The sequence below is a fragment of the Nansenia antarctica genome (assembly GCF_963989245.1).
Source record: "Nansenia antarctica genome assembly, chromosome: 8".
In the NCBI taxonomy this organism is placed as follows: Eukaryota; Metazoa; Chordata; class Actinopteri; order Argentiniformes; family Microstomatidae; genus Nansenia; species Nansenia antarctica.
Window position 1 is genome coordinate 23,090,936 of NC_137678.1, and position 24,798 is coordinate 23,115,733.

A 24,798-nucleotide genomic window follows, 5' to 3' on the forward strand; every position below is an offset into this window, starting at 1 on the left:
TCCTTGGACCATGGCCCCCCCAACTTGGTGACACCTTGTGTCAACTGAATTGTTGTCGTCCGAAGTGCGGCATCTTTAGCTTTTTTTGATTCTATCTTGCTCACCATCTTCTCCTCCAGAGCCAATTGTAGTGTAGCCTTCTTTTCCTTCATTGACAAAATGAAGGAAGGAACTTGACGCCCTGCCTCATCAAGATCCTTTGTTCTCTCAGCAGGGCTCAGGCTCTCCAGATAATTGCTGGGCTTATTTTGCCACCACATGACCAGCGTCTCCAGGTTGTGATTGGAGATGGAGGGCTTGGAACGGAGCAGATGGTCAAGCACAGCCAGGTCACACTCACCCAGCATGTTGGTCTTGGGGACTGTGCTTGCCATCTGCTGTACTGGAGTGCTGGGGTACCAGTGTTTCCCCCCTGGCAGCTGGATGGAAGCCTGCCTCTGTAGCACAACCAGCATCTCCGCGCTAATGAGCTCGATTGCGAGCTGGGTGAAGGCGCTCTCCTCCGCATTCTCCACCTCTCTGAATATCTTTGCCGTCAGCTCGTTGTCAAGGGGCTGCACGGCGAACACTGAACCCCTCTTCATCGCCATGGAGCCATCGATGGACCACACCTGGAGGGAGGAGAGCATCCTTTCAAGATCACTGTTCAGATCTAGGATGTTACCAGGCATCTTCAGGATCCTTTCGAAAGGCTCCATGAGGAGAGCATAGACCAGGCCCATGGCCCTGCACCCGGCCCTGTACAGAGGCTCCTTAATGTCATACCTCACTGACTTTACCAGGTCGTTGTCAGCAGGCCAGTCAGTGAGGAACATAGCAGCATCTTCCCAGTGGAAGTACAGGGCCAGGGTATTTTGAAATGAAATGTTCATTCGGTGGCCATGGTAGGTCACAAGATAGTTTTTTGTCTGCCCTTTGCCTCTCAAAAAAACCTCCCACATGTCGGGTGCCCCAGCAACTGCAGACCCACGCCGTGTGAATAGGGCTGCAGCGGTTCTGATCACTCGTTGTGTCCCTGCCTCCTTACTGTGCAGACTGCGGGGATTGGTGCCCTCAGAGAGTGTGATATCCAGAGCATGGAGAGCACGGGCTGCTGCAGGCTCCATATTCACCAGCAGGTGCATTCGGCACGCAAAGGTCCCCATCTCCACGAGCTGCTGTTGCTGGTCTGTTGAAAGACTAAAACATATTTTAAAAGCTTTAGATTAGATTAAAGTGTGTAAAATGTGTGTAAAATGTGTTTGCACAAAATAAAACACTACTCACAAGAATCAGAGTTAACAGTTAACTACCGTAACTATAATTCTTCTTGTCCTTTTCTAATTTCTTATCAATACTCATTTATTGTTTCTATTAACACACAAAACAAATTGAAGCCTCCTGGTCTTATTTAAATAACTAGCCTAATGCACTGCTATCAAACTCTGGGATTATCTAAAATCACTGCATTATACCTATCAAACGCTGGGATTATTGTTGGCAGTAGCTCTTCCCGAAACTGGGCCAGAAGTCGATTGAAGACCCCGTTGACTGCTGCCTGGTCTGACATCAAGCACTTGATGCTCGACACAAGTGATGCCACGATTACTGACTTCTCCTCCTCAGCTGATGTGATTGCTGCTGCTAGACTGTCTATGCTCTCCTTGAAAGCGGTCAGATAGGTCTCAGCATCTCCTCCTGCTACCTGCCTCAGCCCTAATGTCAGGTGTTTCCCTGACTTCAGTGACACCTAAAACATACACCGTAACCGCTTTTAAACCTCAATCATGTTTGCCTTAAAGCAAATTCACAATAACAATAAATGCATTTTGTATACTTAAATATATTATATATTTTATGTAAATCCAGAATTGCAATCAATGTATAAATTAGTATAATAATTTACTGCCTGATTTAATTGGAAACAAGTACATGTTGTTTACACACACACACACACACACACACACACACACACACACACACACACACACACACACACACACACACACACACACACACACACACACACACACACTTTAGAGGATTATGGTTATTGTTAGAGGGCTCAATGGCAGTACATACCTGCATGCCTTGGTAATGGCTGTGATTAAATGTGGTGGCATCCTGGTGTAGTGTTGTGCCTGCACCACTCTCCGGATCAAAGTCCTTCAGCATTTCCTCAGCAACCTTACCAATGGACACAATTGATTTTATTATGAATTTGCCATAAACATAATTGTGTTTAAATGGGCAAAACATTTTCAAGAAGTTGAGCAATAGACCAATATCATGTTCAGATATATTTTTACCTGCTTACTCGGCACTATTCTGGCCTCCATCATAATACGACTGCTGAGAAGTGTCTTGCTGGGAAGCCTCTGTGGTACCTTGCCCGTCAGGTTTTTAATTACTGTAGTGAGGACCTTTGGCAGCTTTCGGATGCTCACATTCCCCTCTGTCAGTAGTGCCATGCAGACCTCCCGGATTTCATTTGTGTATCTGCCATTTTCAAATGTGGCAACCTCCTCCCTCTCAGTGCAGTCTATCACAGACTGAAGCTCTCGCTCTCTCCTTTCCAGCTGCTTTACCTCAGCTTCCAGGTGTTGAATGGAGGCCTCTGCCATATCTTCAGCCTCATCCCTCTCCCGCCTGGCTGTCGCCACATTCCCTCTCATCACACTCAGCCTCTTCTGAAGGGCCACCTTCTCCTGCTTCCACTTGTCCTGGAGGCTCAACTTCTCAGTGAGCACCTGTATTACTCCCTCTTTCTCCTCAAGGTCCTCCTTGGATAGCTTAATGGTCGTTTTTAGCCGTTTAATTGTTTTGTCTTTCATGTCCAATGCTCTTTTTCTTGGTAAAGTTGCTTTTACTCTAATTAATTGTTGTAGGCAGAGGTCATCCTCCTTTAGAGCCAAGTTAAAAACCCACCTCTTCGTCAATGATGTTCCCTAAGTCTACTCCCTATTTGTTGTAAATTGTATCCCTTGAGATGTTCGTTTAAGTAGTCTGTGTCTGTTTGCTTTCTGTGTTCCTTGTCCTTGTCCTTGTCTTTATCTGTTCCTTTACCCGGGCTGCGCCCCGGGCCGATGTAAAAGTTGGATGGGGGGTGCATTATAAATAAAATTAACATTAACATTAACATTAACATTAACATTAGGCAGAGGTCATACTGTTTGGTTAGATTAGAGTTCTCAAGTTCAAATTGTTCCAATTGTTATTTCAATGATTGTCTGTCCAATGTGGCATCTATGCTGGCCTGCTGATACTGTAATATACTGATCTGGAATTTGGTCTGACTATCAGCTGCGCTTTCCTCCATGGCTGTGAGCTGTGTTTGTATTTGAGAGACCTGCTCTTCTGAAGCTTTCTGCTTAGGGATAGGTTTTCTTTTTTGAGTTGGGTTTCAATTGAATTTGGGGTTCGGGCCTTTGGTGGAAGAAATTCAGATTGCCAAAATAATTGTAGGTCTTTACACTTGTTTTTCTTCATTTTCTTTATTTTAGAGAGGGCATCATCACATTTTTGTCTGAGGCTGTTTGAGCGTCCATATTTATTAGGAACCAATTTAATTATTTCTTCAGTTAATTCTGCTGCAGTCATCCCCTTTAAACTCTGCTCATAGAGCCAGCCGTTTGTAACGATAGGTGTCACTTGAGGTAACATTTGGAGAGGTGACACTTGAGGTGACACTTGAGGTGCGTTTGTGGCCATAGCTAGACTCTGTAAAAATCAAATATGTAACTTATCAAAACAAAGAACCGAAATTAGGCTAGTCAGTACTGTGTGTTACATGGATTACATTTTATGTGGACATAAAACAACATATACACTTATCTAGCGATCTACCTATATATTCCAGTTGATTATTTACTATTTACTATTAACCCTTCGAAACCGGAGGGACCATTCACACAAATATCGTCTAGCGGGCTAGAGTTACTCTAAGAGTAGGCTCTCGAAATTACAACCGGAGCGGAGTAGACTATATTTCTAATCAAAAGCCGCTGGATACAAGACAAACATGTAGCTATATGTATATATTTTTAGATAGAAAACAAGTTGAATTGAACAGAAAACCTACCGCGAAGACGATCAGATGTCAATAATGATGAAGATCTTTCAAGTGTCTCCTTAAATTTACCACAGGAAAAAATCCTCCAATGAGTGGAGACTTGCGGGTAGACCAATAGGAAGTCAAGATGCCTTAGTTACAGGTGACACGTCCATTAAAAGGATTACTATTGGTCAGAGCCGCGGAAATGGCAAGAAAGAGAGCTTGTAAATAGCCGAAAATCACTGGAGATGGGGATTTGAACGGCGCCGCTGAAAGTGCTAGTGAGTAGCAACGGTAACATTGAAATGACATTCTTAAAACAATAAGTACATCGAAAACAAGTACACAGAGCTAAAACTATAATACATATGGACATGTATGTTGACACATGTAAGACAATATCTTCCAAAAATGTATTTTTAATGGTGATTAAGTAGCGCAACCCTGGCAAAACCCCGTTTTCGCACGTTCTACGACCAGTGGGTGGACTCCCTAGAGATTACTGTAAATGTTTCTGTTGGCACTTTGTTATGTTGTGGCAAACTGGTATTAACTGTTTTGAAAAGGTGAATACTGTTTCAAGGAATGTGCTCAAGCAATCGAGAAGTGCTGAGCTTATTATCAGAAAATAGCTATGTATTTCACCACATATGTTGTTCTATGACATGGATTCCTTCATCTTGCTTTTTAGCAGGAGAGAGCATCGTGTGTCATTAGATATGAATACACACACTCAACATACACACTCATGCAATGACCATAGAGGTGGTTCTTGTGGTAAACAACTTGCACACAGATAGCATGCAAACACAGTGGCTATGATAGCCTCCACACCAGGGGAGGCTGGTGGAGGTAGAAATCCAGCCTCCACTGATACACACACACAGAGAAATATGTGTGCTGAGCTGCTGAGTCACTGTCAGTCTCAAAGTCCATGTTGTTGCTTGTCCCATTTACATTGACATGTTAACCATTTAGCAGACACTTTTATCCAAAGCGACTTACAATTAGAGATTACAAAGACAGTCTCCCTTACCCAACCTGCACTGCAAAAAGTTAGCTCTCAAAAACAAGAGAAAAAGCAATAAAATGGGGGAAATATTACTTAAAATAAGCAAAACAATCTGCCAACAGAACAGGAACATTTCACATGCCAAGATGTTCTTAAAACAAACAAAAGCTATCTTAAAACTTGTGCAGTCAGACAAGAAACAAGCGTATATTGCCTTGATTTGAGATATTACTGAGATTTACTTTTTGCAGTGTGTTGACATCGCACGTTATCAGAGTAACTGTAAAACAGACATACTACTATACATACATATACAGTCATTCAAAAATCATGCTCTCCCTCATTCAGTCTCCGTTTCCTCTGGCCTGTCGAGTTCAAACATGTCACACAGTGCTGCTGAGAATCCCAGGAAATAGCGGGCAGGTGTCCAGACATGCTCTCCCTGAAGACCAGTGTGTGTGTGTGTGTGTGTGTGTGTGTGTGTGTGTGTCTGTCTGTCTGTCTGTCTGTCTGTCTGTCTGTCTGTCTGTCTGGCTTTAGAGGAGTTGTTGCAGGGGAACATTGCTGCTCTGGACTTTGTTGACAATTCTGTTTCACATTCCATGAACACAAAGCCTGTCTGTCTGTCTGTCTGTCTGTCTGTCTGTATGTACACAAAGCTGCCATAAAGAAGATATGTGATGTTTGCTGTTAAAGTGAGGCTACAGGTTCTGCCAACAAAGTATAACCTCGCCCTCTGGTAATCCTGAGTCATGAGCAGGGGTGCACATAACTGGTGCGCCAGTGCGCATGCCTCGCCAAAATGCATGCTGCGCGGCAGATCAGCCGCATGAACGCGCTCTTGCGCACCAACAGCTGGAACCGCTGGGAGAGGAATTTACTTCCTCAAAATCCAACTGCTGATTGCTGCATCACTTCAAGCCCCACTAAGTAACTATTTCCCGTCCCCTCAGCCGAAGGCCCGACGAGTAATCCATCACAACAGTCGACCGGCGACGACCACGGCGACTCCCCTCACGAAAACATTCGGAAAGTATCGTAACTCGTACTTTCATTCCGCGTATCGCGTATCGCACGGTTATCACGCCGCCACGTGAAAATTCAGTCCCGAACGACTCGTCGCTAAAAGGAAAAACAACACCAAGGGACTTCACGTTTCTTTTCTCTGAAGCTTTCAAACGTTCAGACGTTTGTTTTACAGCTTCATTATCGCACCTCGACCCCTGACCCAGGGAATATGGTTGGGAATTCTATTAGAAAAAGAAAAAAAAGACTTTGTTGCACAATCAAAATAATGAGCTATTTAAAGTGATAGCCTACAACATCCTCTACCATGGTTGAAATTGAGGACAGTGATGATGATGATTAAGCTTGTAGCATAAACAAATGCTTAGGCTGTAACTTTTTGTTGAAAAGTTGATTTCAGTGTTTACAGAACAGAGCAGTGCTTAAATAGATGTCCGTTTATTTCAGTGTGTTTAAAGAACAGACATTCAGTTAGTGCTTAAAGAGATGTCAGTTGATTTCATTGTGTTTAAAGGAGTCTGACAGACTTTCATGCTTGAAGAGCAGTCATTTGATTTTGCATTTGATTCTTTTGTTTTGCACACAATCATTTGTTCGTTCATCTTTATTTATGAATAAATGTCGTTTTGCTAATATAAGTTATCCATGTATCACTTTTTTATCCATCCTGTGGGACGGGTCGTGACTCGCAAGCTCGGGGAGCACCAAGCAGCATCCCTAGGTGCTCCTCTGAGCACTGGCCCCAAAAAGTTATGTGCACCCCTGATTATGAGCCTTTTGGTGGTATAAACCTCAGTGTGCATCAAATGGAATCAGTGGCACCTAACACTAACATGCATTCATAGGCCTTTACATTACCAGGCACGACCACATTGTCTACTTGATTAATGGCTAGTGAAGTTAGACAGGCATCACCATCAACAGTTAAAATTCACAATAATTCCCGTGTTATGACAAGTTGGTTAATGATGTCAAGGTTTTTTCTAATGTGCCAAACACACCTAACAACATTGTTGTTGTTGTTGTTGTTGTTGTTGTTGTTGTTGTTGTTGTTGTTGTTGTTGTGAAGGAGTGGTGACTATGGGGGTATTCCATCAATGTCGCTAAAGGAAAATCCAGGCTTATTTTTGAGAACTCTCGCAAGACTGGAATAAGCCTGGATTTTCCTTTAGCGACCTCGATGGAATACCCCCCATGTAGAAAGAAGTAGGCTGCTTATTCCATATTTACATGGAGGAAGCCATTTCTACAAAACTGTTAAAATACCAGCCCCTACTTATTACTTATTAGCGGCATTGCCTTCAGGTGTCAGCTAATAATACAGATATTTGCCAGATATGAACATGTGAATTATCTGATGGTATGTGGCTTATTGCAGGCCTCCACAAGATACAACCAGGCTCAAACATGATCAGGCTCATAAACAAGCCTACTGTAGACAATTGACTATCATCACCAAGCACACCCCATGTATACGGACTACCTACATCTTAAACTCACAGACACTTGGTCTGATTCTGATTCTACTACTTGAACTATCTATTTTATTAGGCTAGTATTTGTACTGCTAATTGTATCATGTCTTATTTGTGAATTATGTCCTGTACTATTGTCACTTTTTAAATCTTGAATTATGCCTATTACCTTATTGTCTTGTGCTGCAATGTCAGGAACCAAAGCCTAATAATTGTACTCTCTTACACACTTGTGTAATGTGACACAACAATGAAACTTGAGCTAAAAGCCAAGCAGCTTGCTAGATATTGCTGTTATATGTTAACTGTTGTGGGAAGCTTAGTTGTGTGGAGAAGATGATGTATTTATGACGATCTGTATGACCTTTGTTATATTTAGGATTCTACTGATGGAATAATAATAATAACATAACTTTTATTTGTATAGCACTTTTCCTGCAAACGTTGCAGCTGTACTGTGAACCCAAACAAAGTGTGCGTGTCAACTAAGGCTCACAATGCTGTTTACACTGTGTTGTTTGCTTTTCTCATTGACTTCCTTGGTTTTTAAGATCAGTTGGTACTTGGTACTGTAATCTAAGGTTCATTTCAGTATATCTCATGGACACCTGTACTATTGACAATAACAATTCAAAGTGTATTATATTGGCCAGGGTTAGGGTTAGGGTTAGTGTATTTGTGCATAGAATAATGTCGCCCCCCACCTCCCATCTTTGTTGATGATTATGTATCAATCCTAATCAGAGAAATCCAATAAAAAAACAATAATCAACCAAAAATAATTATGTTAAATGATATAATAATGATAATCACAGATAGTTACAACTACATATATGTCAAGCCATGAGAATACTACCTGTACTGCCTTTAGGTGTGATAGAACATGTGTTTGTGTGTCTGACGCAGGTGATAGAACATGTGTTTGTGTGTCTGACGCAGGTGCTCTCCTGTAACCTGTACACAGTGTTGAACATCCCTCACGACCCCGCCACCTTGGAGGAACACTTCCAGGACGATGATGACGGCCCGGTGTCGACCCACGGCTACATGCCCTACCTCAACAAATACATCCTGGACAAGGTACATGCCCTACCTCAACAAATACATCCTGGACAAGGTACATGGGAGCTCCACCCCCCATCCCTAGAATTACAACCCTTCTTTTTCATCATACTTTTTTACATTTCAGTCCAAACCAGACGGGACCTGACAATACTAACCCTAACCCTGACCCTAACCAGACGGGACCTGGCAATACTAACCCTAACCCTGACCCTAACCAGACGGGACCTGACAATACTAACCCTAACCCTGACCCTAACCAGACGGGACCTGACAATACTAACCCTAACCCTGACCCTAACCAGACGGGACCTGACAGTTGATTTGGGCCCAGCGGTGCTCAGGTTTGCCGTGACAGAGATACGTCTTGTGTGGCTGTGCCTCTCTGTCACTGCTCTGGTCAGTGGTAGATGCTCTGGTCAGTGGTAGATGCTCTGGTCAGAGGTAGATGCTCTGGTCAGAGGTAGATGCTCTGGTCAGTGGTAGCAGCACCTGGGGGGTATTCCATCAACGTCACTAAAGGAAAATCCAGGCTTATTTTGATAAATCTCATGAGATTTAGGATTGTCCTGGATTGAGACCTGGATTGTCCTTATGATTAGACATTATTGGAATACCCCCCTGTTCAATTAAATTATTTTGTTGTTGTTTTTTCCCTTTATTGATGCAGGGAGTCTCTCTGAGACTAGTGTCTCTTTCAGGTGAGCCCTGCTTACAAAGGCACATGAGAAACAAAACAAGAAGCAAAACAAGAAAGAAAGGTCAAGCTAAATTAATAAATAAATACAAAGTATACAATTTAAGTCATACTATGAGCTATGTGAAACATATGCGTTCTTCTTTGACAGTTCATCTTAAACTACCTCAGAGACATAAGGGAGTACAGGTTTATAGAATCAAGGATTTTGTTCTAATATTGTGGTGCAAAAAAACTAAAGGTCTTAAAGGTCTTCCCAACTCAGATTGTACAAAGAGAATGTAGTGTATTTTCATATGACGTAGCCATGGCAACCCGACGGCCACGTAGTGAAAGCAACATAGTAGGAGACTCTGTTTGACTCCCTCTTTACTCATCCAGGGCTTGCTTGAGGGCAGAAACATATTTGTCATTTATCTGATTCGTTCCCCTATTCACTAGATAACCGTCCGTTTGTGTTGTTTCTGTTAGGAGAAATAGGGAGAGACACACGGTGGCCTTTTGACAATGCATGTGCAGAGGATGGAATGTCATCATGGGAGGATAATTGCATTGGGGTCGAGTCAGCAAGACGGCCATAACATAGGTTACATTGGAATTGTATTAGACCATAGGGTGAGTTGCATTATAATAAGACAATGACATCCTATTTGCAGGACGGAGAATGGCCTCACCTACTCACTGGTATGCTTTGTATTCAACCAAATTAAAGTAACGTGGACTCTGTTTAGTTGGCTCAGCGAAATAATAGTGACAGGGTATAAAGTCCGCTACGTAGATGGACTCTGCCTCTTTATTTTTCTTCACATCCATCCTGTGACCGATTCGGACCATCAGCTCCATTGAGGGGCCATGCTGTGTAACCTGCTTTTTTGAATAAACAAGTCTTAAATTTGCTCAAGAACTCTTCTTCATTTTTAGTAAGTAACAGATACCAAAATATATACGAAATAATGGCGAGACTAGCCCAGGAGTTAATTAATAGCTTATAAGTAATTATAGTGACCGTCAATTTTTACATCTCTTCATTCAGCGCCTGGAGGTAAGTACCATTCTCTCTTTCTCTGTCTCTCCCTCTGTGACCCATTGACTTCTTCTTCCCCCCCCTTTCTCTGCTCTTTCTCTGTCTCTCCCTCTCCCTCTGCCTCTCTCTCTCTCTCTCTCTCTGTCTCTCTCTCTCTCTCTCTCTCTCTCTCTCTCTCCCCCTCTCCCTCTGCCTTTCTCTCATTCTCTCTCTCTCTCTCTCTGTCTCCCTCCCTCTCTCTCTCTCCCTCTGCCTTTCTCAAATTGGTTCCCTTTCTCTCTCTCTCTCTATCTCCCTCTCTCTCTCCCTCTGCCTTTCTCAAATTGGTTCCCTTCCTCTCTCACTCTCTGTCTCTCTGTCCCTCTCTCTCTCTGTCAGACTTTCAGCTTTGATGTAATTAAATGGTTTTAAGCTGTAAACAAAAGAATTTAGATTTGTGTTGAGTATCTGTTAGAAATATAAGATAATTACAATTGGATTGAATTTAAAGAGCCGGATTTAGAAATCTGTAATTGTACATAAATGTGTAATTGTACGATATTGTAGAAGTATCGTGTGTATTGTGGAGCAAAGGATGAATTGCTTCAGTGCGCGTTTTGCGAATGCGCTGTCAGTAGAGTACTAAAGGAAGACGAACTTTAGTAAGTGTCTATATGAAAAGTGTAGGCTTGTCGACAGGAAATTAACGGAAGACGTTTTGTTAATGGGTCGGCAATATTGATATCTTGTGATAAATCAGAAGAGAGTCTGATAATTGTGTTATTGTAATTGTACGATACTTTATCGTGTGTGTGGTATAACAGGATTGTTATGAGTGTAAAGGAATCTGAATTCCTAGTTTGAAAGAGCATAGTCCGTGTTTGTGAGAAGACAAGAGGACCATTGTCAGCTAATTACTTTAGTGCCGTCGAGCCTTATGCCTGCAAGCGCTCAAGGCGTTCAAGTACAGAGGCTGTGGAAAAAAGGCATTAGAAAATGTTAGAATGAGATTGGTTTGGTTAGGCAGGGGATTAGGCACCCCGAACCTAGCCAAAAACAGGCGGCGGTGGAATTGCAAAGTTCCGAGGGCACGTTAAAATATCTCATATAGTGCTGGGGAGAGGACTGAAGGCCCCCGTGTCTGATGAAGTATGAATGAACATACTACCGTGGTACCGTCTAGTCGGCGCAGCTGTCGCATGTAGGTGTGTGGGCAGTGCGTGGTACGTGGGCGACAGCCCACACCTAGCGGGATGTGAGAGGAAGCTACACCCGTGAACAGGCAAGGCTGGTGTAAACGGTCAAAGTTTCTAGACCCATAGCAAAGTGGGCTAGGGATCAGACCGTCGGTTCCCACCTGGGCGGCTAATCACCGCTACAGGGCCAGTGTTATACATTGGCAGGGGGTCGCTATCGACTGGGTCACCGGCCGGTTGGGTCGCTCAAGAACGTAAGGCCATATGATATGGCAGTAGCGCTCAGCTCAATGTACAGTCAGGCCACCATAAGCTGAAAGCGACGTACAGCTAGTAGGCGAGTGGTGCTTTCTGTGATCAGGGCTCTGAAAAGGAGACGCCTGGGAAGCAGAGAGGCTGAGATGAGATGTCCTTTGGAAAGGACCTCAGCGGAAAGGGTTCCAGCCTGAGACTGCGCCCTGGGAAGAGGGGAGGTCTGAAGGAACAAAGTGGAATAATAAGCATTCCTTTAGAAAGGAACCTGAATTACATTACTTATTTCTTGCAGATAAAATTGGATTCATTTCGCATGGGTTGTGTCGTATTCTAAAAGATAAGGAAAGTGAATTGACCAGTGGGATAGAGTGGTTTGGAGAAATTTCATTGACAGGTCTGGGGAAGGAACTTGCTGCCATCTAGTGGACAGATTGTAATAGTCCAATGGTAACGTTTTCTTTCACAGGATTACATCAATGAAGTGTTAATGACTAAGTCTAATTAATTATGCATTCCTTTCAAATAACAAGTCGATTTCTTTACAGATTGTAATTAATAATTAATCATTTTATTCCTTCCAAAATAAATCGATTTCTTTACAGGTTGTTGTCACTATTCGTATTTTACATCTTTTTATTTCAAGTTAAGTTCTTTTTCACAGCTTTTGATTAAAGAAGAGCAGAACAGTTTATATCTGAGGATTGAGCAATCAAGGGTTTTGTGAATCAGAAAGCGTGACCTGCCTTTGTAATTTGATAAATTGTGTTGAACAGCCTTTGTAGTTTAATAATTAAAGTTGACCTGAACTATAATTAGTATTGATTGAGCAATTAAGTGATACACATTCATACACAATAAGGGAAAAACATTTAGATTAAAACTAAACTAAATTTGGATTGAATTGAATTGAAATTAAATTGAATTTAAATTTGAATTGAATGATTATTTAGTTATGATTATTAATAATTAATTAATATTAATTAATAGTGATAGTTGATTGTTAGTGATTAATTAGTTATAATTATTTAAATAATTTAAATTAAATTGAATTAAAAATTTTAATTAAATTTAAATTAAAACACACACACATAGATTACATTTAAGTCAATAATACACAATACCACTGAAACAATCCGTTGTTCTGAATTGTAATGTTCTGTGTAGACAGTTGACGCAGTTAAAAGTTGGACTAGCATCTGTTTAGCAGATACGGCAACAGAAGGTGGGTTGTAAGAAAAGTACACCTTATAGCATATTTTCAGCATATTAAACAGTATAAATATTTCAGACATGGGAGCCAAACCCAGTAACATTGTGAGGGCTGTTAATACAGACAAGGGAATATTAGCAAATTCATCCCCTGTGGCTATAGTGGAAAAAATGAATCCTCTTGTTAAGGAGATTAGCAAAATGTCAACGAAATGGAATATTCGTTGGGCAGACATTGAACAACCATGGCCAGAAGAGGGCACCTTTGACTTACAATTAATTGCAACATTGGAGATACTTATCAATGCACATAAGGCGCATCAAAAAGGAAAGATTAGATCAGAGAAACGCAGGTTAGAGTTAGCTATTTTAGACCTCTTCAAGGTAGAGGGGCAGAAAGTAGCATTAGCTTGGAATGAGAAAACAGCTCACATGGATCCAGAAAAAAGAGATGAATTGGCCAAAGCAATGGAAGAGAAAGTGAACATTCCATTCTCACACACAGCTCCAATCTCCAGTCCTCCTCCCTATGCCAAGATACTGGAGGACAATTCTCAGCGGATCTACCCTCAGGTCCCCGTCCTAAGTACGAACGGAGCCTTCACTATCAAAGATGGGGGTGATAATGTACTAGAGAGGGGAAGAGCAAAAGTGACCGTGGATTTCGAACCAGAGAACAAGACAGATGACAGTAAAGATGGCAGTGGAGGTGAAGGCGAATGTTCCGGTGCTGACAGCAATGCACAGGGAGGTTACAGTGCTCAGATCAGAAAACTAATAGCCAGGGCCGAAAAACAGGGAAGGACAAGACGCTATAAAAAGGGAAAAGAAGAAAGTGGTTCTGAAGATGAGCAGGAGTCTCTGAAGATAGAGAAGAAGAAAGAGAGCTTAAAGCAAAAGAAGAGGATGTCGGAGGAAGAGGAGGAAGAAAGGGTGAAAAAGGATAAGGAGGAGTTAAGAAAGAGGGCAAGAAAACTCCAGAGAAGCCTAAGAGAGGAGGAAAGTTGTATACGACAGATAGAGGAACTGGAAGAACAGATAGCTCAAGTGACATCATTTCATACATCCCAGCCGAACCTCTCAAGAGAATATCGTCAAGTGTCATCACATCATACATCCCAGCCGAACCTCCCAAGGTCTACAGCGACACCAAGGTGGGACGAAAGAACGGAGCCACTAGTAAGCAATTATGGCCTTAGACCAAGAGGGAAGGCATCGGAGGAAGAGGAAATTCAGGGGATCTTCCCGGTGCTGTTTCGAGATAACAAGATAGAATATCGTCCTTGGGGTCATACAGATCTGTCTGAAGTGATCGAAAAACTCCCAGTCCTAGAAGATGGGGGTCACCCTTGGACTAACGAGATGGACGTGAGACTGACAGGGACGCAGGCCGCGATGGGAGACCTGAAAAGACTCTTAGCCTTTATTACAGGATTGGACACCATGCAGGAAATATTGACGAAGGCAGGACTTCATAAATATATCGGTACATCAGTTTATGACCCAGAGCTCTTCGCAGCAAACAGAGGCAGGCTGTGGAAGGCAATCAGAGAGACATACCCTACTCACATTCACCCAGACAATATCATTGTGATGCCACTGGGAGAAGATGAGAATCCCAGAGGTTATGTAGCCCGTGTGCACTCTCAATGGAGAAGTGTGACAGGGAAGGATGCCGAAGATAACCCGTTAGAAAAAGCCATAATCAGGGAAAAGATTCAACAAGGTCTCCCTACCCCAGTTAAGAACAAGTTAGCAGAAGTGGTGGGGCTACGACACATGAACAAGGCTGTTTATATAGACAACGTAGCACACCAAGTAGAATTATTTAGAAAGAAGATTCAGATACAGAAGGCACAAGACGAAGACTCACTCAGAAAACTAACTCAAGTACAATTGACTGAAGGCAAGAAAACCAGAGAGAGAGTGCAGACCATAGCCCTACAGGTCCCATCTCAGCCACAGCAACTGCAAACTGTCCCTCCCCAGTCATACCCACAGGGGCCACAAGGGGGGTATCCATACCCACAGGGGCCACCAGGGGTGCAAGTGGTTCCGTACCAGCCATACAACCAGCCTGGCCAAGGACCACCACAAGAGGGATGGACCGCAGCCGGGAAGAAGATGTTAGGACCATGTTTCCAATGCGGCCAGGATGGACACTTAGCCCGTACCTGCTGGAAGAAGAACCAGGGGGGCGCAGGGGGGAAACAAAAAGGAAGATATAGGCCCCCTGCTACACCGGCTCCAGGAGTGGTGAACCCCTACGGAGGCCCACCAGCTGGGCTATAGGGGTGCCCAGAAGATCCGAGAGGGGGGTGCCAGCTGGTGGTGACGAACAGGCCTGAAGATGAACCTACCATATGGGTGTCGGTCAACCAACGTCCATTAGAATTGATGGTGGACAGTGGAGCAGCCTACACCTGTCTGAAGCCTGAAGATGCCACGCACCTTCCTATGTCTGGGAAATATGTGAAGACAATCGGATTCGAGGGAATTAAACAGCTGATCCCTACTACTGAGCTTGTAAGCTTAGAGTACAAAGGACAGAGAGCAGATCTGTCAATACTTGTATCAGAACACACGCCAATAGGGCTACTAGGGAGAGATGCACTATGCCAATTGAACTGTACAGTGAAATGCACACCTGACGGCTGTCGGGTGACAGTGCCACAAGAGAACAGACAGCTGTCTGTCATGATGGACAACAACGCATCTATGGTGTATTGGGTGGGAGGGCTTAGCCCAGACCTAATGGAACCAGCAAGGATGTGGGACAATTATATCCTGGCACACATGTCCGAGGCCAGAAGGCCTACTGATCCATTGCATTGTACACTCCAGTATTTTAGAGAAGTTGCAGATGCAAACCCAGATGAGTGGCTGAAGCATCAGCCAAAACAGGTACAGCTTAGTACAAGTTGTATAATCCTAGGCCCTCAGGGAGTGGCTATGAAGATAAACAGTGACACTTATCTAGATCAGGAGCATAAGATTGAGGGTAGCATCCCTCATGTGACACTTATGATATCTGAACACTATAAACAGAAGCATTTAGGGGCAATGATGGCAGACTCAGAAAAAGCCAGATTTGTAACGACAAAAGAAAACCCTGCTATCTGGAGGAGCATTGATGGACAGTTCACAAAACTGATGATCTCTGCTCAAGGAATAGGACATCCGCAGACTGTGAAGCTAATGAACCAGCTAATCCTTCCTGTACAACCTGAAAAAGACCTCAGAGAAGAAATGATACAGAATGTGCCAGCAGACCTGTGGGCAAAGAACAGTACAGACATTGGATTTGTGAAATCAGCTCGACCATTGAGAGTTGAACTCATACCGGGTGCAAAACCCCCTTGGAAAAACCAATACCCATTGAAGCAGGAAGCAATTGATGGAATTGAGCCACAGATCAAAGGATTGTTAGAGGCAGGAGTCTTGAAGATAACTCAATATCCGTTAAGTAACACACCTCTTCTGCCAGTAACGAAACCTGATGGTTCATATCGTCTGGTACATGACCTACGGGCTGTGAATGAGGTAGTTGTCAGCTATCCAGCCGAAGTTCCTGATCCTCATGTGCTGTTGACTCAGATTCCATCTACAGCCAAAGTATTTACAGTGATTGATTTATGCGGGGCTTTCTTTTCTATACCTCTTAGTGTAGAAAGTCAAGGGTTATTTGGGTTTACCTACAAAGGTCAACATTATCAATATACCAGAATGCCACAAGGGTACAAACACAGTCCTCATGTTTTTAATCAGGTCTTGAAGGAGGACTTAGACGGGTTAGGGCAGACGATAAGTAGTACTGCCATTCAGTACATGGATGACATACTCCTTTGTGCCCCAGATGAAGAAACATGTCACAGGGATTCCGTTAAACTGTTAAAGGTTTTGGCGGAGAAGGGACACAAGGTGTCTAAAAAGAAGCTACAGTATTGCCAGGAAAAGGTAACTTACTTAGGACAATCTATTACACAGGGACATCGCAGTGTCACTAACGAACACTTGGAAGCTATTCAGAAGGCTCCAAAACCACGAACGGTTAGGGAAATGATGATGTTTTTGGGCATTACTGGGTATAGTTCAGCATGGGTGGAGGATTACACTAGACTGGTCGCTCCATTGAGGGGGATGATTAAGGAAACAGGTAGTGATAAACTCCAATGTTGCATTACTTGGACAAGGGAAGCTGATTTGGCGTTTGAGACAATTAAACACAAATTACAAGAAGCGCCAGCTTTAGCGCTTCCAGATTATTCCAAAGAATTTGGATTGTATGTTTCTTCTTCAGCCAAAGGGAAGTATGCCTGCGCTGTTCTTACGCAACCAACAGGCATTGGACCTAGTCCACAGCCCATAGCCTATTACTCTGTCGCATATTCAGAGGTAGAAATGGGTTTCGCGCCATGCTACAGAGCAATGGCCGGGGCATATCTTATGTACGAGAAGGCAACAACCTTAACAATGGGGTACCCAATTACCATTCTCTGCCACCACAGTCTAAGGAATCTTTTGAATCAAGGCAAGTATACTTTGACGATGCCTAGGATTAGGAATTATTACAGGATGTTGGAAAGAGAAGATGTAACATTACTAAGATGTAACACACTTAACCCAGCAGAGACCTTGCCAACCCCAGAAGATGGGGAACCACACGATTGTGTGAAGGAAGCTATGAGGTACTCTAAGCTTAGAGCAGATCTACTAGCTTTGCCTTTAAAGGAAGCTGACGTTGAGTATTGGACTGATGGATCTTGTTACCGGGTAGGAGAAAGTTTACGTGCTGGGTATGCCATAGTCCGATCCCAAAATTCAGGGTTCATTGTGGAACAAGCCGAGGCTGTTCCTCAGCCTTGTTCAGCTCAATTGGCTGAGTTAATTGCCCTCACAGAAGCATGCAACTTGGGAACCGGACGAAGAGTGACAGTGTACACCGACTCTGCCTACGCCCATAATGTGTGTCATCTACATGGAGCTGTATGGAAGGGACGGGGTTTTAAGAAAACTGATGGTTCGCCTATTCAGCACCACGCTCAAATCATGAAGCTGTTACAAGCCATGATGAAACCAAGGGAATTAGCCATAGTGAAGTGTGCCGCACACAGATCTGACTCATCACATGTCACACAAGGTAACAGGGCTGCAGATGATGCAGCCAAAGCCATTACAGGAGCAGACAAAGCAGGTAAAGTTCTGCTGGTCACACATGAAGCACAGTTACAGGGCATGGTCACGCTTGAGGATTTGTTGATGTTACAGAGTGGGGCAAATGCGCTAGACAAAAACCTATGGTTAACAAGGGGGGCTAGTCAGGATGACACAGGTCTATGGAGAAATCATGAGGGACTGGTTGTGGCACCCCCAGATTTATTAGGCATGCTGATACAGGAAGCCCATGGATTAGCACATGTGGCCAGGGGGGAGGTAAGACGCAAGATCACCAAGGAATATGGTTTTTGGGCTCCATATTTATTGGAACAAATAGACCATATCCTTGGTCAATGTGTGGTCTGTTTGAAAAACAATATCAGACCTGGAATACCAGTGGGAACTGGGCATATCCCTACCCCAAACGGGCCAATGAAACATTTGGTGATTGACTATGTGGACATGATTCGTCCTGTTGCAGGATACAGGTACATGTTAGTTGTAGTGGACAGGTTCAGCAGATGGGTAGAAGCATGCCCCACTCGAAAAAAGGATGCTCAGTCTGTAGCAAAGTTCCTATGCAGGGAATTCATACCTAGGTTTGGAATTCCAGATAGGATAGCGTCAGACAATGGTAAGGAATTTGTGGATAAGACGGTAAAGCTTATACTACAAAAGTTGGGAATCAAGCAGAGATTTGGGTGTATTTACTCACCTCAAAGCCAGGGGATGGTAGAGAGGATGAACGGGGTCCTTAAGAACCGTCTTTCTAAGGTCTGTCAGCATACAGGTCTTAATTGGGTGGAAGGACTCCCTCTTGCATTGATGGCCTGTCGTTCCAGTGAGATTCGAGGGCTGCACTTGACTCCCCATGAACTGGCTATGGGGAGAATAATGACAGCTCCCTGTGCACGAACCAGTGGGAAAGGGCCAAGTTTGGCTCTCTTGGAGAGTGACATGAAAGCCTATGTACAGTACATGACTAACCGGCAAAAGAGTATCTCTTCTTATGTGCTCCACAAACAGGAACGTGAAGAGGAGGTGAACGCACAGGAGAGGAAGGACGCGTTGCAACCGGGTGACAAAGTATACGTGAAGGTCTACAGACGGAAGTGGCATGAGGCTCGACGGGAAGGACCATACGAGGTCGTTCGGTGCACTGGGACTGCCATCCAAATCAAGGGGTCCCCCACCTGGTACCACGTTCATCACTGCATCAAGGCACCCAATGAGGACGATGAGGGAGAGCCTCAGCAGGATGGTGAGGAGACCCCTGGGGACGAGGAAGTCCACAGCTTGGACATCCAGGCTGACGAAGATGTTGGTGAGTATCTGCGCCGTGATGCAGATGATGAGGGGGGCCTCGTCCCAGACCCTGTCCAGCCCAGAGACGAGTGGGCCAAGGGAGATCGTGAAGGATCCAGTGACTGCGACACCCCTCTTGGGGGTTCTACCAAGCCTGGTGTTGCCCCTGTTGTCACCCCTTCCGACCCTGACAATGCTCCAGACGGAGATGTCAGCAACCCGGGCGGCTGCCCGGACCAAGGTACCATTGAGAGACACAGACCTGTCAGTGATACACCCCAACCAGACAGATCCCGTGATACACCGAGGCCAATTAGGAGGAAACTCAAGCCATGCCGTTTCAGAGACTAATATACCCCTTAGTGTTCCTACCCCATTGACTTCCTTGGACAATGCTACACTTCACTCACACACTGTTATGCCTGGACGTCAGAAAAGATTTATCACATTAGGTAGAGCTTTTATTTGCCCACATTCACGTTGTACTGTTGATGATTGTTTGATCTATGCCTCGACTGAAGCGGCTGAGTGGTACTTACTGGATGCCAAATATATTACACTTACACAACAGTTAATGTCAACACTTGTGACATTAACTAATGTTGACAATGAGGTGAACTCGTATTGGTGTGCTAGACGTAATATCGGTGAACAGGTGTTTGACAAATCCAACAATTTCAAGGACAAAGTTTGTAGTAACATTCCTGACTTTCCACACGACTTTTTGGTGGACTGTAGGGAATTTGTGCATGAATATATTTTTCCAGTTGAGTTACCAGGAAAGGTTAAAAATGTTGCTGTAAAGGCTTCTACGAAGGCGATTGTAGTCGCTACTGACGATTATTTGTTGTATGATTCTAATCACCTGGGGACACGGTCCCACCCTAATTCTGCCACTAGTATCATGAAAGATTTTGCTTCAAAAATGAATTATTCTGATTGCTGGATTTGTCAACAGGTCCCTGTAAGTACATCTGCTCCTATGTTTTTCCCCATACCGTTAACTAAAGCAGAATGGTTTCATTATAATTGGCAGGGTTTAGCCCAATTTGTTTTACAGGGCAAGAACCAGAGCTCTTCTTGTCAGCCCAGCACGATTCTGGTTCCTTTAAATTCTTCCTATGCAGGTGTGGATATTGGTGTGTTGGAACGTCTGACAGCAGCAGTTAACGAACACCATAGGCCTAGCGGTGTGGGGAAGGTTATTATTGATAGGCTTACACATTTGTCACAACCAACAGGTCCGAAGAAGATATATATTATCCAAGCTATGTTCGTTCAATTGAATGGTACTGCATTGAGTCCTCATCTGTTATGTTCTGGGAGTGTGACTTCTACACGGTGGAGAGGTTCAGTTGTTATTTCTGGATTGAAATGTAAAGTTGTTGATTGTGCTATGGTGCCTCAAATGAAATTACATGATACCAATACTACCAGACGGCAGAAAGGCACCACGCAGCTTAAGGTCATGCCTCTCGTAAATATTACAACCTGTATTGACATACAATCTCGGCCCAAGGGCAGCGCGCTTCGTCAGCTAGGGGCCGCGTCTTGTATAGGTGGTGTCATTTTCCCGTATCCTGGTACGGAGCTTCAACTCCCGGAGGGTGTGTTTCTTGTGTGTGATAATAATGCATTCTCTAAGCTTCCTGCTTTGAGTGAGGGACTTTGTTATTTAGCTCATCTGATACCTTTGATTAGGAAAGTTACTCGGGAAGAGATGTCTGTACTTCACAAACAAGCAACCCATCGTAGTCGTAGGGCGTTATCTACCGCTCAGAAGTTTTTTGGCCTAATATTCCCAAGTTATGGTGTCTACAACTCTCAGACTGAATTAAGTGCCCTATCATCCGTTCTTGAAAAACACATTAATGCTTCGGATGCTGTAGTATCTGCCCTGGCTACTGAATTGACTGAAACTAAGAATGTAGCTCTCCAAAATAGAATGGCTTTGGACATTATTTTGGCCAGTCAGGGTGGTACTTGTGCTTTGATAGGCGGTGAATGTTGCAGTTATATTTCGGATTCTGGTAACGCTCTGTATGATTTCCATGAATCTAACAAGAAGGGTATAGAGGATTTACGTAAAGAACACGGTTGGAATACATTGGATTTCTTTGATTCTGCTTTTTCAGGTATTGGTAATATGATCAGGTCCGTCGCTATTATTCTTGTTGTCATTATCATCTGTATTATGTTACTTGGTATTTTAATCAAATGTTTTGGAAAGTGTATTTCTGATGTTCCGGTTAATGCTTTAATGATGGCCGACATAGCTGATGAGCAAAAGCTGGATTCTGCTTTGCTTTCTGATTTTGTTTCCTCTTTTGATGATTTGTTTATTAAGTGATGTTTTGTGATTGTTTGCTTCGGTTCCTGTTTGTTTCTTTCTATATCATGTGATTGATGTCGGTTGTGAAGTGATGTAATGGTTACGCGACAATGGAAGCTCCTGACTATGAAAGTGTTATCAATCTGAGACAGCGGTAAAGGCTGTTCTCCAACTGGGGCCATGTGCTAGCAACCTCTGACCCTGCCGCTTCGGACGAGGGAAACATCGGTCGTTGGAAATTTCTGTATCTCAGTTTTTGTATTATGCATGATGAACTGAGTGATGTGTTGATGTGTTGATGTGTTGATGTGTTGATGTGTTGATGTGTTGATGTGTTGATGTGTTGATGTGTTGATGTAGTTGATGGGTTGATGTAGTTTTTCTGTCTGTCGTTTAGTTTCGGAACACACTCTGCGTGTTCCGAGGGGGGCTGTGTAGTGTATTTTCATATGACGTAGCCATGGCAACCCGACGGCCACGTAGTGAAAGCAACATAGTAGGAGACTCTGTTTGACTCCCTCTTTACTCATCCAGGGCTTGCTTGAGGGCAGAAACATATTTGTCATTTATCTGATTCGTTCCCCTATTCACTAGATAACCGTCCGTTTGTGTTGTTTCTGTTAGGAGAAATAGGGAGAGACACACGGTGGCCTTTTGACAATGCATGTGCAGAGGATGGAATGTCATCATGGGAGGATAATTGCATTGGGGTCGAGTCAGCAAGACGGCCATAACATAGGTTACATTGGAATTGTATTAGACCATAGGGTGAGTTGCATTATAATAAGACAATGACATCCTATTTGCAGGACGGAGAATGGCCTCACCTACTCACTGGTATGCTTTGTATTCAACCAAATTAAAGTAACGTGGACTCTGTTTAGTTGGCTCAGCGAAATAATAGTGACAGGGTATAAAGTCCGCTACGTAGATGGACTCTGCCTCTTTATTTTTCTTCACATCCATCCTGTGACCGATTCGGACCATCAGCTCCATTGAGGGGCCATGCTGTGTAACCTGCTTTTTTGAATAAACAAGTCTTAAATTTGCTCAAGAACTCTTCTTCATTTTTAGTAAGTAACAGATACCAAAATATATACGAAAAGAACATCTAGAGTTATCCATTCTTGGGTGTGAGTCGTATAACGATAATTTGTATTTCTTAATTTCACGAGTGATGTAAGACACATCACAGCTTTTGTCGTAGCCTTTTGTGAATAAATAGGAGGTCATAATAAATAGGAGGTAATAATAATAATAAATGGTGAATTCAATATGCACACAATTACCCTCAAATAAAAGCTGACAATCTATACTTATTATACTATACCTCATAATAATAGTTTGATTTCAAATCCAAACTTTTGAAGTACAGAGTCAATAGAATTATAAATGCTTCACTGTCCCAGTAATTATGCAGCGCACTCTATCCATTAACAACTTTTTTTTATTTGTATAAATATGTTACATTTATCTTAACACATAAATAATCAAGATTGATTACAACTTCAACAACATGATTATTATGTAAGAAAATAACCTAGCATAGCTACTATCATTTTGGTATTATTTTCTAGAAAACAAAACTGTAAGGAATTTCAATGGAATTGACCCCATGACCCCTCAATGACAACCAATGACTGAGATGATGTTGTATACTCAGGTGAAAGGGGGGACGTTCGACAAGGAGAAGTTTGACGACCTTTGCTGGATGATGTCGATGAAGAAGAACTACCGAGGCGGGTCGGAGCTGTGCCCCCAGAGAGACAGCTTCAGGTTGTTCTGTCTGTTCAACCTGCTGTCAGAGGACAGATACCCGCTGGTCATGATCCCAGAGGAGGTGAGAGAGGGAGGGCGGGGAGATGGAGGGATGAGGGAGGAAAGGGGAGAGAGGGAGGGCGGGGAGATGGAGGGATGAGGGAGGAAAGGGGAGAGAGGGAGGGCGGGGAGATGGAGGGATGAGAGGAAAGGGGAGAGAGGTAGTGAGGGGAATAAAAAGATAGAGGTAAGGGAAGTGTATTCTGGGTAGAGATTAATTCCTGGACACAAAGGCTCCATGTTAACATTCCATTACGTTAATGCCTTCCAGTAACTAATTAATCTGATCTGCAGTGCAAACCAATGATGAGTTGATAACATCACAATTATAACTCAACCTAAATACATGGCTATGTGCTCCTTTTTAAAGCTGCTTGTTTGTAACTTTTTCTAACCTTTAATGGGCATTTTGAATGTATATCTCATGTTAGTTGTACAAGTAGTTACCGTATGATAGTTGTGTTGAACCAACTGGAGAAAATACAATATTTTTTATGGCAGTCATGGGAGGGATTAGAAAACTGAGATCAACACTTTCCTGGCAGATATTAATGAGCATCAGGTTGCTCGTTTCATCTGCTATGGTCCATCAATACAATCTCATATAAACTACAGTTTTCACTGGACTGAGCCTTTAACATAATAGCATTGTTAGAATGTCTAAATCACATGTAGTAACACACCTGGAAGCGATGTCATGACGACCATACTTTTATTTGATAGCCAAAGATGTACAGCATGCTTTGCATTGTTTCCCCGCCACCGCGATGTCCTCTGTTTACACAGGGTTGTCAAGCAGAAAGGCTGTGCGACGAGGATGGGATTGCAGAGCACAATGGATTAGCAGTCCATCGCCTTAACCACTCGGCCATCTCGTCATGCACTCATGTTGAAGAGGTAGCGCTTCCGGTCGGATCCTTAAAGCCCTTGACCATGGCATTTTGCATGAGTGACCTGATGCAAGATCTGTTGAAGAATTGAGCCAAAGCACTTCCATTTGGTGGTCCCAGCTGGTGAAACGTTTAGTCAAAGGGCTCGTCCGGGATTTGAACCCTGGACCTCTCGCACCCTAAGCGAGAATCATACTCCTAGACCAACGAGCCGTCTGAATAAACTGTGCCCCTCCCCCGCAACTGAGCCTTAGGTTGGGAGAAGTGTCCACCCTGAAAGGCATAAAGAAGGGACTCTTTCAGATCCTCTTTTGTTTGGTGTATCCTG

At 43.4% G+C, this 24,798-nt stretch overlaps 1 protein-coding gene across 1 annotated transcript in view; it reads left to right on the forward strand.

Moving 5' to 3' along the window:
- Nucleotides 1-720: 720 nt before the first annotated feature.
- Nucleotides 721-24,798, forward strand: part of LOC308163477 (differentially expressed in FDCP 6 homolog) — a gene marked incomplete at both ends in the record, with an annotated part of 47,011 nt that continues 22,933 nt past the window's right edge. The window contains 4 exons of the mRNA XM_080537661.1: nucleotides 721-849; nucleotides 1,035-1,166; nucleotides 8,453-8,626; nucleotides 23,426-23,602. Of these exons, the coding sequence (XP_080393787.1) occupies nucleotides 721-849; nucleotides 1,035-1,166; nucleotides 8,453-8,626; nucleotides 23,426-23,602 (612 nt within the window). The remainder of the gene's footprint in view (nucleotides 850-1,034; nucleotides 1,167-8,452; nucleotides 8,627-23,425; nucleotides 23,603-24,798) is intronic.